This window comes from Neophocaena asiaeorientalis, unplaced genomic scaffold (genome assembly GCF_003031525.2).
Source record: "Neophocaena asiaeorientalis asiaeorientalis breed wild unplaced genomic scaffold, Neophocaena_asiaeorientalis_V1.1 scaffold134, whole genome shotgun sequence".
Classification (NCBI taxonomy): Eukaryota; Metazoa; Chordata; class Mammalia; order Artiodactyla; family Phocoenidae; genus Neophocaena; species Neophocaena asiaeorientalis.
The window spans coordinates 30,512,860-30,527,505 of record NW_020185339.1 but is presented as its reverse complement, the minus strand read 5'-3'; the positions used below and the strand labels follow the sequence as shown (position 1 = coordinate 30,527,505).

Below are 14,646 nucleotides of genomic sequence, written 5' to 3'. Positions count from 1 at the left end.
CTAAAACATAGCATTAAATACAAAAACAACGTAGGCATGAAGGGCATGTATTTCAGGACCATTTTGGAATCTGTTACTCTTGTTCATTAGGTATTTTATACCATTTAATGTAGTGGAGACACATTCTATCCTAAAATGTTTGACACACCTCTAGAGGGTTCGCCATTTGGGGAGAACTTTTAAAACTTCATTTTCTCTTTTTTTATGATTGATTTCCTCCGTCCCTTTTGTCTTGGTATCTGTAGGGGATGTGATATGATTTTCCTCCTCTTCCAAATCAGGTCCTTCCAAAACAAAACAAAGCTCTGAGCTTATCTAATCAATCAGAGGACCACTTCCCTTTTCCCCCTCCGTCACCTGCTGGTTTCGAATGGAGCGGGAGAGAAGGCGTCCTGGCTCTTGCCACTTTCTGTGTTTACCTGAGGCCTGTGGCTGAGGCCCCTTGCTTTCTGCAGCTGTGTAATGGTCTATTCTTGCGCTCAGTGTGTGGGAGGAGCAAGGGAAGCGATCTGAAAGTGGTTTGTAAACTGTAATGCCCCACACAAAAGTGCAAGATTATGACTTTAAAAGATTAATTAGAAAAGGGAGCAATCTTCCTCTCATCCTTTCCTGTGTCTCTCTCCTCACTTCTTCCTCCCGGCCCCTCGCTGTCTCTCCTTCCTTCCCCCCCTCTAATAGCTTTCCCAGCTGTGAACAAACCACACAAGTAAGGGTAACAAGAGCCCAGGGTCTGAATTGTTAGAACGAAACCAGGCAAGAGTCAGTACGCATTACACCCAAATTACTGAGAGATGTGAAATGAAGACCAGCTCAGAGCCGAATTCCAGGAAGATGCCGTATTTTGATTTACTTACCACTTTGTGTTTTTGTATTTGCCCAGTTCTTAAAGCTTCGGTCATTACTCTTCCACTTCGTAATGCGAGAAAGTAAATGCTGACTCGTGTCATTTGCCCCAGATGCCTCCAGAAATGGCCTCTTCTCCCCAGACGCTGGCTCACAAACGGAGCAGCACCCAGAGGTGAACTTACCTGCCTTGCAGCCCAGGCTCTGGGCTCTCCAACCTGACACGTCAACCTCCAGCTGAGAAAGGAGTCTGTCTAGGAAAAGAACTAGCATCAACTGAGAGGCACATTTTTTAATCACCAGTTACTTTAATGAGTAAGTACTTTCCAGTTTTTCCATTTTATTTTAAGCATTAATTTTGCATTTCTGACCAGCCTTTTTCGGGATCCTCATTTCTTGGGCACTTTGTATAGGAAGAAATCACCATCCTAGCCCAGTCCATCGTACCCCCACTTAACTGAAGAGCCCTAGAGAGACAACCATTATTATTGTAATATTATTTTGTAATAAGGATTTGTGACTGATAAGCTACTAAATCTCTAAAAGGAGTAGCAAGGAGACAGCCAGCTGTGAACTGGAGAAAGGAGGTGACACGTCTATTGTCTGTGTAATCTTGTATGTTGTGGTTGACCACAACAGCTTGGCATCAGTTATGACTCCCAGATCCACCTTTTATAAAATGGATGACCTTGGGCAATGACTCAATCTTTTAATTTTTGAAGGTGTAAACTGGAGAGAATGAAGTACCAATTTCATACGGGTCTTAAGAGGAATAAATACTGAACATACTGTCGGAGTGGGTACTAAATAACGTGACTAAGTAACAAGTTAACTTAGTAAATAATAAGCTAAAGACTAGATTTCATTGGAAAGCTCCCTTAACTGCTAAATCCCATCCCCCAAATTGCTGAGCTGACTCTAACAACAGTTAACATCGTGGAGTTTACAGAGCATTTCCTTTCATTTCCACAATTAACCCTGAGGTAGGCAGTGCTGTTAGCTTAGTTTTGTTACTGAGGGATAAGGGAGAAGCTGAGAGCTCTCCTGAACATGTGGCAGGAAGAAACTCTTCGGTCCCAACTCAGGTCTCAAGGGAGGAAAGCACGACTTGGGAAAGGCCTGGCGTCAGAAAGTGAGCCGGTGCCTTCAGTTCTCCAGCCTAGATTCTCATTTCCTCAGCCCCCTCCCCTCCTGCACTTCATCCCTCCTCCTGTTCCCAGCCTTGGGCTTGAAACTGGGGAAATCTTTGACATACATACACTAATACGTATAAAATAGATAACTAATAAGAACCTGCTGTATAGCACAGGGAACTCCACTTCGCTATGCAGTAGAAAGTTACACAACGTTGTAAAACAACGATACCCCGGTAAAAAACAAAATAAAAAAAAATGCTTTCCGAAAGTAAGAACAAAACCTTTTCATGGCCCAGAAAAACATAAAAATTAAAAAAAAAAAAGAAACTGGGGAAATGTACACGGAAAGCAGTGAGAACCCAGGGCTTCCAGATCCCTCTACCGAAGAGAGGTGCTAGGCAGCAGGGCAGACAGAGACTGGCTCTGAGAATCCTATTTTTCCATTCAAGAGCTTTGTTCGCCATTGAAACACTATTGCACCTAGTATCTCAATACTATGTAATATTAATAATAATACCCACAGCAATAATAAAATAATACTCATTTTAAAAGCTCTCCTGGGCAATCTCCCTAGAGAAACATAGGGACCATCTCTTCCATTTCAAGGTTGAACACAGAGAGATAAGGTCAGTACTGGCAGTGGCAGAAACCCTCAGCCTGCTGACCCAATGGGCTTTTGTGGCCATTCCTGAAGACAGAACTTTCTGGATCCAACCTGTTAATCAGTTGAAAGCAGTTTAGTCATTGTTAGCACCACCACCCACACTCTTTTCAGTCATGGAAACTTTTACTCAGCCATTGAACCTAGAGTAGTTAGAATCTAGGGTAGGCAACGTAAGAGTAGAAAAGTTTGAAACATTAACGTAGCTTTAGGGCAGCACTGACTTTCCCACTGAGCCACTCAGAAGAAGAGCTGACTATCGGTGACGGAAACAACTAGGTTGATTTCATAACTGCCTTGTTTTCACATGGAAAAATTGAAAGCTGTGCACATGGCATTGCTTTGTTTTGTTTTACGACAAAGAATAAAAAGGAAAATTACATGCAAATTTTTTTCCTAGGTAAGATTATATTTTCCTCTTGATTTCAATAAATCTGTATAGCTGAGGTTAAAAGCCTGGGCTCTGGAGCCATATGTCCTCCTAAAGAAGCAAAACAAAATCTTAAGCTAATCTAATCCATCAGTAGATTCACTGTCCATAAGGGACAGGTGCTGCCTCTTCCTACTAGCTGTACAACCTTGGATGATTGACATAACTTCTCCAAGCCTCACTTTACTTACCCATAAAATGGAGATAATAATAGTTTCTACTTCACTAGGTCATGAGAATAGAATAGGCCTTGCACAGGGTAAATGCTCGATGGATAATAACCATTGGTCCATGAGGGGTACAAAGATGGGTGAGACCTATTTCTGCCCCCCAGGACTGGGATGTACTGGGGTAGAAATACACATGGACAGGTAATTATAGAACGAAACAGAACCAAGTGCTAAATAGAGGCATCTGTCAGAGGAAGGGGAGATTTTTCTGTCTGGGAAACTAGGAAAGGCTCTCAGACAGAATTGTACTCTAAACTGGGTCTTAAAGAAGGAACAGAATTTCAAAAGGAGAAGGGGTTAGGGAACGCTCAATGCTGAGTCACGGAGCAAACATGAAGAGGTAAGAAAAAGCCCTCTGGGTATACGCAAGCTCTGTAATTCATCCACAGGCTTTGGAGAGATGCACAGAAGGAATGATCATACCCTAGGTTAAAAAACAAAGTTTATAAATGCAAAACGTTGTAGTTATGCTAGCGTATCAGATGAAAGTGAAGATATGAAATTGAGAAATATGAGAAAACACGTATACAATAAAAACTCTCCCATTTTAGAGAGTATTCCATCAAAATAAGACACACTTCCTTAAGGATCAAGAGAAATGTATGGGAAGTAGACAATTTAACCGTAAAATCTAAAACAGAGGTGAAATTGATTACTGTGCTCAGCCTCCTAAAATATATTGCAACGTTCTCCTCCCTAAAGTGTATTTTCAAAAATTACATCTTATTTTTTTATTGCCAAGAAATAGTTGAACCGGTCTATATCCAGGCTGTCACTGAAGGATTTTGATGTTTTACGAACAGTGACAATGGCCACAGTCCTGAAAAATAAAAATGACTTGACCCAAGCGTTTTAGAAGCAGAGTTTGTTTCCACCTAGTTATCCCCAGCCAGTGTCGCAAGCGTAAATTATAGAGCAGTCCTCTGAAAACGCACAGCAAAATATGCCATCGTTCCCACGGATGATCGATATTTACCTTTAGGAAGATTGTTCAAAGGTCACAAGAGAATTATGTTAGGAATTCAGCCACAGTTTAATGGGAGGATAATGGCATCTAGAGAATGTAGAAGTGATAAGAAGCCCACGCAGACTAAGTCACTCCTTGCCCCCCCACACCCCCACTTGGAACTCACCTGAACTCACCTTATTCTACTCACCAGAATATGTCAGGCACTCGGGAGACAAGTTTGGGCTAGCTAAATTTACTGAGCACTTAAAAATATGGTAGACCTCATGTTAAGGACTTTACATGTGTTCATTTAACCCTCACTTCTTAAGAAATCTATAGTAGTATTCCTGTTTTATAGGTAAAAATTCTGAAGTGTTACTCTACCCAGGGTCTCAGAGGCTAGTAAGTGGTGGAGCAGGATATAAACCCAGAGGGCTGACTCGAGGGCCCACCCCCTCAGTCTCTGTGCTTTATGGCCTCAATTCGGAGTCATCTGCATACAAATAGTAATTGATATGGGGACTGTATCATTTGTTTCCTTCCCAAATGGGACATTTAGGGGGAGGGTCGCTATTAACGATTATGCTGGGAAAGCAGACGTAAACCAGAAAAGCTGGGGCAATTAGGAGTGTTTGTTCACCTTACGGATGGACGCCAAGAGCGTGGATGAATCTACCAAAGGAAAGAATGTTGAAGAAAAGAAGAAAGAAGCCAATGAGTGGGCCTTGAGAAAGACCGACGTTTGGGGATGGCCAGAGGAAGAGAAACTCACACAGGATACCGGGGGAGGTGAGACAGGAGACCAGGGTGTCAGAGTCTCCGGCAGAGTCGTGGAAGGGAGTCACCATCGGTGCCCCAGCCCCAAGGAGCTAGGAATGCTACAGATGTGATAACGACCGAGAAGTAGTCGCTGAAAGGAGCAACAAGGAAATCGCTGGGGATTTCCTGACAAACGTTTCGCTTTGGTGGAGTTGGAAGCCAAAATCGAGTAAAAGGAGGAGTGAGTGGGAGGTGAGGACCCAGACACAGCCAGTTCAAACAACTTTGCAAAAAGTGGCCTTGAAGGGGAAGCAAAAGATAGGACTGTCTTGGAGGTGGAGTCAAAGACGTTTCCTTTCTTTTTTAAAGCAAGAAACTAGAATGTGTTTAAGGTTTAAAGAAAGGAGTCAGCCCCAGGAGATTGAAGGAAACATAGAAAGCATAATTCTCCCCTCTCCGGGGGACCTCCTGGAGCAAAGTGCCTGAGGATGTAGGAGGACCAGCCACCTGAGCTGAGGGATCACCTTTACACCTGAGGAGGTACAGCTCTGCCCCTTTGGGAGGGAGGAACGGGGAGCTGTGGGTTTGAAGTTTGAGGGAGGCAACCAGAGCGAGCTTTTAAAGGTGCCTAATGCACGTCGGCACTGGCCTAGACCTCTGATGGACGCTGACCTTGATCTCTTTTCATCTTCACTATTATTGAGTGACATGGGGGATATTACCCCTGTTTGACACCGGAAAAAAACCGTGGCTCAGGGCAGTGGGCAGGCAAGAGCGCACGGCTGTTCAAGGCCAGACTCCACATCTGACTATGTCGTCTCCTCGAAGTGAAAGCCAGGTCACTGCCTTCCAGTATCTTTCATTCCTGTTAGAGGAGTAACAGGTAGGGAGTTAGCAAATGTAGGGTTTTTTTGTTGTGTTTGGCCTCACCACGTGGCTTTTGGGATTTTGTAGTTCCCCGAGCAGGGATCGAACCCTGCCCTTGGCAGTGAGGGCTTGGAGTCCTAACCACTGGACCGCCAGGGAATTCCCACAAGTGTAGTTTAAATAATGGTTCGAGACCAGAATGTGGAAGTTCGTCATAGGCTGTACATGATTGAAATCATATTTTGTTTATATGAATTGCTTTGAGTTTTTTACTTTAGGAGGTCCTTTTGTAAAACACAAGGTTTTTGTTTGTTTGGTTGGTTTTTTTTAATGGGGCTCTTTGGATAAAGGCTCCATAGTTTATCTTTGTTTTTATAGGAGTTACCTGCATATCAGGTATTATGAACCCGCACTTCATTCATAAAGGATGTCCCCCGCGTTTCTTTGTATAATCCATAAGAAATTTTTATATTGGACTATTACTATGGGGAAAATATGCTGCCTTAAGGATTTTTAAACTTGCTAATTTTCAAATTCTTCAAATGTGTGAAACTCTTCTGTTGATACTTTGTTACAAAAGAATCACAAATTAAGACTGTGGCCTGGTGAGGATGGTACGGATACAAACGGAATTATGTCCACAGTGATTCCTGCCTCCACAAGGAAAACTTGTGGTTACATTAATCTAAATGTTCGAAGATCATTAATCTAAATTCAATTTTCTACTTATGCCACATGTTTCTGAGATTTTAGCTGTGGTCTATAAGAACTAACTGAATAACCAAGTGAGATATATAGGCCATATGACCTATGTGTTGGGATGGGGTAGAGAAACCATGAGAGTTGTTGCGGGATGGGAGCCAAACTTGCAGAATGACACCTGTCACAGCCCCAGGTATACACAGTGTTTTCTAAATTTTTACTGAATTAATGGGCTGCAGAGCTGAGGCCTATATTAGAGGTGAGGGGTGTGGGATTAAAATCGGTCTTTCCAATGGCTAATATTTGGAAATCTTCTTTCTATTGCTTTATGTATCACGGTATCTCACAGTACTTTCATGCATCTTTAAAAATGTCTCCTAAAACCACTTTTTAAAATAATAGGCCTGCATTATTTTCCCATTTTTGTGTTTACAGAGGCGTAGAATGTTAACTGACTTGCCCCAAATCGAAAGGTCAATCTCTTGAGAATCCCCACCTGCAGAAAAGAGAAGTTTGCTTTCCTAAAGAGAAGTTTGAATCTTTTGCTTTTCTCTTTTCTTTGGAAACTTTACATGATACGCAATTTAATTTTTGACCAGTTTAAATTCCACATAGAATACTAAACAAATACCGAGAACTGGTAAGCTGTATAGGCGAGTTCACGAAAAAGCATTTTCTTATTTGTAACATCTATTCCATTAACGTTTACGGGGATCTTGGATAGTTCAAACATAGATCTGATCACCAAAAATGCAGTTAGAAGGAAATAAAGTATTTATATTCCTAACACAGTGGTTGCATGAAGACGGTTAGTCATATGCAAGAAACTTCTAAACCAGTTAGAAGTACTTCCTACAACTAATCAAAACAACGTCCTAATTGTTAGTGATTACCTCTGTGATTTAAGACTTCTTTGCAGGGTCTCCACAGTAACTGGCCTCTATATCTTTGCCACTCTTCCTTTAACTAAAGATATTAGGAAAAGAAAAAGACTAACCTAATTCCTACAACACATTGATTAATGAAGAACAATGCTATGTGTTTGGTTTGCAATAGTTATAAAGCAATAGTCAGTGATTTACAAGTGACGGTTTATGAAGCTATTAAAAAAGCAATTATCCCCAAATGGAAATCTAAGCAAGATGCGTAATTTATTATAGTAGTAGCCATTATTAATGTATATTTCTGTCAGAGCTTTAGCCAAAGCCCAAATTTTACTTTGAAAACAGAAAAACATGGAACTACTTATAATTATGATTTAAGGAATCATCGTAAAACTCTTTTAAAAATCGATTTTAATTTGAGGCTGGAATCACAGATTGCCTTGGATCATCCGCCTATCTCCTCCCTCCCCTTTGACTCTTCCTACTGGCTTTGATATTTCATTTACATACATCAGTTCTAGCTGTTAGCTCCTTTGATATTTGTCTGTGTCCATTTTCTTACCCCTCCTCTTGAGAGAAGAGACTGCCTTTTTATACCTACTCCTTGCACCTAGCACAATATCTAGTTCTCAATGAATTCCTTAATGAATGAATGAATGCGTCAGTTGATCTATAAAATAGCTACCAAAACTAATAAGTTTTGCAAATTTGAAGCAAAGAAAAACTCTTAAGCCAAAAAGATCACTGATCTGACTGTTTTCAAATCCCTTTTTTGTTTCATTTTTATAAATAAAAGCTTTGAAAATGGAACTTACCAACTTTTTTTTTTTTTTCCAGACCAGAGAAGATTCAGCTCTCCAAATCATTCTTCACTCACACTTCTGAAAAAAATCACTTTGTTTTTATTAGGTTTTGTTTTTAATGCTTGGCATCTTAGTTTTTAAATGATTTTTTTTCCCACAGTTAGAGTCCTGAGGATGTCTGATTTGTTAATTCTGTTGTGACAGGAAGTTTATCAAGAATTTCATGAATTTCCTTTCAGTTTCAGCTTCTAACTGGAATGCTTCTTTCCAGTCATTTCCCCCTCCCTTCTTGCCTACAGTCCAATCTGCGTGTTGCATTGCAGAAGAACAGTAAGAAATTCTTAGGCGGGCATTTTTGCCCAGTTTTGGCTCCAAGCCCTTGGAACACCATCTGGGTGGATTAGGTTCACTGGTCAGGATATAGGGCAGCCAGAATTTCTCAAACACTGTGAGACTCTGAAATCTGTAGAAGTTTGTTTTGGTTATTCTAAAATCCAGGTCTTTTAATTTTTGCATGTCTCTTGCTTGAGATCAAGGTATGGGATGAGATATATCTATATCCTCACTTGACCCCCCAACCCCCTAAGTACGCATGGACCCCTCTCCCTAGCAGGCAGAGTAAAGGATTACCTGCCTGTGCTTAAAGGCACACTGAAACACTCTTCTCCCATCTTGCCCCCAAATATTTCCCTGACATGAGCCAAGCTTTTGGATTCAGACTCACCTGCAGGGGTTCTGCTCTAAGGGGTGTCTCCTACAGGGACAGGCTTTGCCATCAGTAGTTTTAAATCTTAGCTCCATCACATGAAGATCCTTCCCTATAACATGGAAAGAATAAGAACCTTCTCACAAATCAGATAACATTTACAAAGCACTTGGCATCTGCTAGCTGTCCAATAAATGTTAATTTTGCTTTATTCAAAATCTTTCAGTTGCTTCTTCTCATTTTGTCTTCACAGAACCCTGCTAGACAAACGGCACAAATATTGTAACCCCCTTTTACAGATGATTAACCGGGCGTTCTGAAACTTGCTCAATGAATTATTATTGATTATAATATTTATAATTATATATATATAATATATAATATAACAATATTATGTTATATAATATAATATTATATAATATATAATATTATATTATATATTATATATATTATATATAATTATAATTATGACTATTAGAAATAGTCATTCACGCTATTTGTCAGGGCATTGTTCTAACCACTTTATATTTAATCTTCAGATCAGATCTCTGAAGTGGGTGCTAAAAGTCCCATTTTACAGATGAGGAAAATTAAGGCAGAGAAAGGCTAAATAAGTTGCCCAGGGATAAAGAGCTAGCAAAAAGAAGAGCTGAGATTCAAACCCAGAGAGTGTGGCTCTAAAAGCAATGCTCTTCACCAGTATATTTAAGAGCCTCCGTTTTCCACAGCGGATTTGACTCACGTTGTGAGTTCAGATCTAGGGACTTCATACTCAGAGAAGGAATGCATTGGCCATGTAAACACAGTACCACTGAAGGAGAGAGCGCTGGGTTATCACATCTGCCAGCCTAGGGGAGGGAACTCCAGTGGAAGGGGATGATGTCCTCTACTCTAGGGCAGGGGTCCACAACCCCCAGGCTGTGGACTGGTACAGGTCCGAGGCCTGTTAGGAACCGGACCACACAGCAGGAGGTGAGTGACAGGTGAGTGAACGAAGCTTCATCTGCTGCTCCCCCCGTCGCTTCCCACCGCTCCCATTACCACCTGTGCCATATCCCCACCCCCGCCCCATCCATGGAAAAATTGTTGTCCATGAAACCAGTCCCTGGTGCCAAAAAAGGTTGGGGACCGCTGCTCTAGGGGACTAGAACAGAATATGACAAGAGTCCAGCCCAGAGAGGGCACATATAGCTGGGGTGGCACAGGAGCCCTGAAAACACTGGGAAAGGTTTTCCCCTTCACTTTGCACTTTGGAGACTTGGGTCTAGGGTAGAGTAATCCTGTTCACAAAGAACCCTGAAAGTCCACCGCACCTGCTCATTCATTTTCATGGCACTTAGCACTTTCAACTTTTTATTACAGTTATCAATGAATATATCTGATCTGCTCCTGAAGGGCGAGACCAGGTTTTATTCATTTTTATATGCTCCATGTGGAGCATTTAGTCAGTGCTTAGTGTAAGTTGGATGAATAAATGAATATAAACTAGTGAACATGCCTGAGCCCCAAGGGGATCTGGAGTTTGCTTAATTATGTTTTATTTTGTTGTACCACAATGAGCAAAATCCTAGTTTTAAGCTTTTTATCTGATAGCAAAAACATTTAAATGAAGATTCATATAAGCCAATATTTTAAACTGTTCTCTTAGTGGAGCACTTTTGTACTCCATCCATCTTCATGTTTTTATTTTTGTACTCATACCCATTTAAAACCACAAATAGTATAGCTTTAAAAAACCAGATGTGTAATTTAATAATAGCTATCCACCACACCTATTAAAATGTTTACTAATGCATGAAAGCCTACGAATATCAAGCCACAGCAGATTTTAACAGCTCTGTGTAAGTGTGTGAAGTGGATGCCATGTTCCTCCCCATGTGAGATCTGCCAGTAGTATTTTAGTGTGTTTCCACCTTTTATTCATTAGTGGATATGGCTGTAAATGGCAGCTTGAAATAAACTCGATCTGAAGTTCTGAAGACAAGTTTCACAACTTCTGACGTTTTATTCAGTGTAACTGGGGAAGGAAAAGCTTTTCCTCTACACTTTTAGGTTCAGTGTCTGGGGCCCTGTGAATAAAACTAACAAAAGATAGATTAACAGGAGACAAGGCACACAATTTTTGTTAATATTTATGTGCATAAAAGTTCACAGAAAAGGAATGAAACTCAAAGAAGCGGTGAAACTTGGGCTTATATACTATTTGGGGTTTTTTTTTGTTACGCGGGCCTCTCACTGCTGGGATCTCTCCCGTTGCGGAGCAGAGGCTGCGAACGCTTAGGCTCAGCGGCCGTGGCTCACGGGTCCAGCCGCTCCGCGGCATGTGGGATCTTCCCCGACCGGGGCACGAACCCGTGTCCCCTGCATCGGCAGGCAGACTCTCAACCACTGCACCACCAGGGAAGCCCGGGCTTATATACCATTTTAACAAAGAACAAAGGGTATGAGTTTCAAGGGATGATAAATTGTGGGGAAGGGATTTATGGGGGTACTAATGGAAAATAAGGGCTCTTTTAGTAAGGTTTGTTTATGCAGATTCATCTCGGGGTTGACAATTCACTGTCTTCTTCCTTGGCTCTTCTCTCCTTGCTGGGGGAAGGGGCACCTTCCTCAAAAGGAAATTTATGCCCTGCTTTTAGGTTCATAGTGGGAGGGCAGAGAACTCTTCCTGTACCTATTGATTCTCAGTGGCCTTTAGCTAAAATATTTCTTATGCCAAAGCATCTTTGGGGGTGGCATATTCTGATCTTCAAATGAAACACTAAGAATATTACAGCTGAAACACACGTGAATTATTTCCAATTTTATTTATTTCTTACAAGTCCCATTAATAAGAAACAGTTGCTCGCTTGTAAAAGAAATCTTTTTAATAATACCTGGCATATGTGCTCTTCCTTTCTGCGGCCTGTTGCATTTCATTAAATTCCTTTTAAGTTATTAAAATTGATTTAAGACTATATAAAGTATATTTACAAAAAGGGGAGGGGGAGGCAAGTCACCCATAATCCTACTGTCCTATTAAAAACTGGTTTTTGCCTATTTTCTTTCAGTGTGATCTATGCCTATCTATTTTATACCATTTCAGGGAAATGGGGCACACATATGGTAACTTCCTCAACTTAACAGTATATATCACACTCTCCATGTTCTTGCTTGATATAATCCTCAGTATTTAACAGCTGCAAAATTTGCCTAACCATTCTCCAGTTGTCAGACTTCTGGGCGGCCTCCAGGCCGGTGGTGGGGTATCTTGTGGTGGTTGTACCTCCAGACCGGGAGGGCAGGGCCCCCACCCCACCCCACCCCCGCCAGGTAGAACCTGGGTTTCCTGGGTGTTCAGAGTTACGTCTCAGGCAGAAACTGCGTGCAGGCCAACCAGGGCTTCTGGCTCCAGGCTCCCTTCCTTCCGGGCTGACGGTAGCGGAGCCCCGCCCCTGCAGGTGCCCCAGGTTAAAGTTCCATCCCCGTCCCCGGGCCCTCCCAAACCGTCCTGCCCGAGGTGGACCCTTCCCATATGCTCTCTCCTTCTGTCCTAGCCATCCGCAGAGCCACCGAGTGAAAGGAAGGAGCTAGGCGGCGCGTCCCGGGCGTCATGGTCCACCTGCTCGCCTCCGAAGTACGGCAGCTACTTCACAACAAGTTCGTGGTCATCCTGGGGGACTCGGTCCAGAGGGCCGTGTACAAGGACCTGGTGCTCCTGCTGCAGAAGGACAGCCTGCTCACACTCAGCCAGCTCAAGGCCAAGGGAGAGTACAGCTTCGAGCAGGACGAGCTGGTGCAGGGGGGCAAGCAGGGCCGCATGCATAACGGCACCCACTACCGCGAGGTGCGCCAGTTCTGCTCCGGCCAGCACCTGGTGCGCTTCTACTTCCTGACGCGCGTGTACTCCGACTACCTGGAAGCCATCCTGGAGGAGCTGCATTCGGGTGAGCACGACCCGGACCTGGTCATCATGAACTCCTGCCTCTGGGACCTCACCAGGTACGGGGAGGACTCCTGGCCGAACTACCTGCAGAACCTGGAGAGCCTGTTTGGGCGCCTGCGCCAGGTGCTGCCCGAGTCGTGCCTCCTGGTTTGGAACACGGCCATGCCCGTGGGCAACAACATCAATAGCGGCTTCCTCCCGCCCGAGCTCCGACCCGCGGCCTCCACACTGAAAACCAACGTGATTGAGGCCAACTTCTACAGCTCTGCCGAGGCCCAAAAGCACGGCTTCGATGTGCTGGACTTGCACTTCCACTTCCGCCGCCACACAGGGAAGTACCTGCAGCCCGACGGGGTGCACTGGAACGAGCGAGCGCACCGGCATCTCTCCCAGCTTCTGCTGGCCCACGTGGCCGACGCCTGGGGGGTGGAGCTGCCCCAGCGTGATCCAGTGGGCAAGTGCATCAAGGATGGCCCCGCGAGGGGAGGACCTGGCAGGAGACTTGAGAGGCAGCTCCCGGCCTGCAGAGATCAACCGGCCTTCCCTCCTCACCGACCCTTGCCTCTGCCTGGGTGCTGCCCCCTGCTCCCCGCGCCATCTCCCCACCCACACCAGTTCCCACTCCTGCCCCCAAAACCCCGTCCCATCCCCCTTCAGCAGGTGACACCCCCGTTCCTTGTCTGTCCCCAAGATGCCGATTTTTCTTCAGACCATCCTTTCCAATCGGATCAGTTCTCCTTGAACCATTTCCATTCAGATTTTCTCCCATCTACCCAGACAGAATTTGCCTTCGATGGTGACTTTATGTTTAGCCCCCAGCCACCTAGGCTCCCCTTCCCCCAACCCTGTTATCAGCAGCGGGCCCCTGTGGTCCATAGGGGTTTTCCCCGGTATTGTCCCCGTGGCCCCTACTTGCCCTGGAGAGGGCGGCCCAGAAATTCCAAGAGAAGGGCCCCAGCCTATAGAGAGCCAAGGCCTCAATAGACTGACTTGGGTGCCTTCCTCCTCGTGCACATGGACTGGACAGATCGCCCGACTCTCCCCAGACAGACTGACCTTGTTAACTGAAGCCTTTGGTCCATTGCTGTTATCAATAATGGCAGGGAAGGGCAGTCTGACCTATTCTTGCTGGCTGTCGCCTCTCACTGCTCTCTGCACTCTGCGAGGGGGAACCAGGCATCATTCCTGCCTCCCCACTGCCTATTCTCTTTGTCTTTTTGTAAATATAAAATTGAAATTAACAAGTTGTTTCATAAAAGTCGTTGTGGGTTTTGTGAGTCTGTATTTAATGGTGCCTCTCCCTTCCATTGAACACTTAGCTTCATAAGAGCAGGGACAGTATCTGCTGTAGAGTTACGGCCTCTTGATAAACTACTCAAAATGGAATTTCTCTAAAGGGTTTCCATAAAATGGATCTGATTCCTTACAAATAAATAAAAGAACTTGAACTTTTTGTGGTGATATTTTCCAGAGATTCTCGAAGAATCATGGAATTTTAGAACTGAGAAAACTAAAAACATAAAATTTAACTAACATTTACAAACAGGGAATCTGAAGTCAAGAGGTGAGTGACTTGTTCTAGGTCACACAGAAAAATCACTCCTCCACTAGTCTTTCACAGTTTATACTAGTATCAGTTTATATTAACTTTCAAACTTCATTTATACTGCAACAAACCAAGAAGAGAAGTTTACCAAGCATGGTCTTTCTATGGATTCTGAAGTCAAGAGGTGAGTGACTTGTTCTAGGTC

The 14,646-nt window shown here is 43.5% G+C and overlaps 1 protein-coding gene across 4 annotated transcripts in view; it reads left to right on the top strand.

Annotated features, from left to right (window-relative positions):
- Positions 1–14,029, top strand: part of PCED1B (PC-esterase domain containing 1B) — a 29,337-nt gene extending 15,308 nt beyond the window's left edge. For 2 of the 4 annotated variants that reach the window (XM_024736670.1, XM_024736667.1), the window contains exons 2-3: positions 957–1,158; positions 12,507–14,029. In XM_024736670.1, coding sequence (XP_024592438.1) covers positions 12,563–13,879 — 1,317 coding nt within the window. In that variant the 5' untranslated portion in view covers positions 957–1,158; positions 12,507–12,562 and the 3' untranslated portion in view covers positions 13,880–14,029. The other 2 variants (XM_024736671.1, XM_024736669.1) reach the window with 2 other exon arrangements.
- Positions 14,030–14,646: the final 617 nt, after the last annotated feature.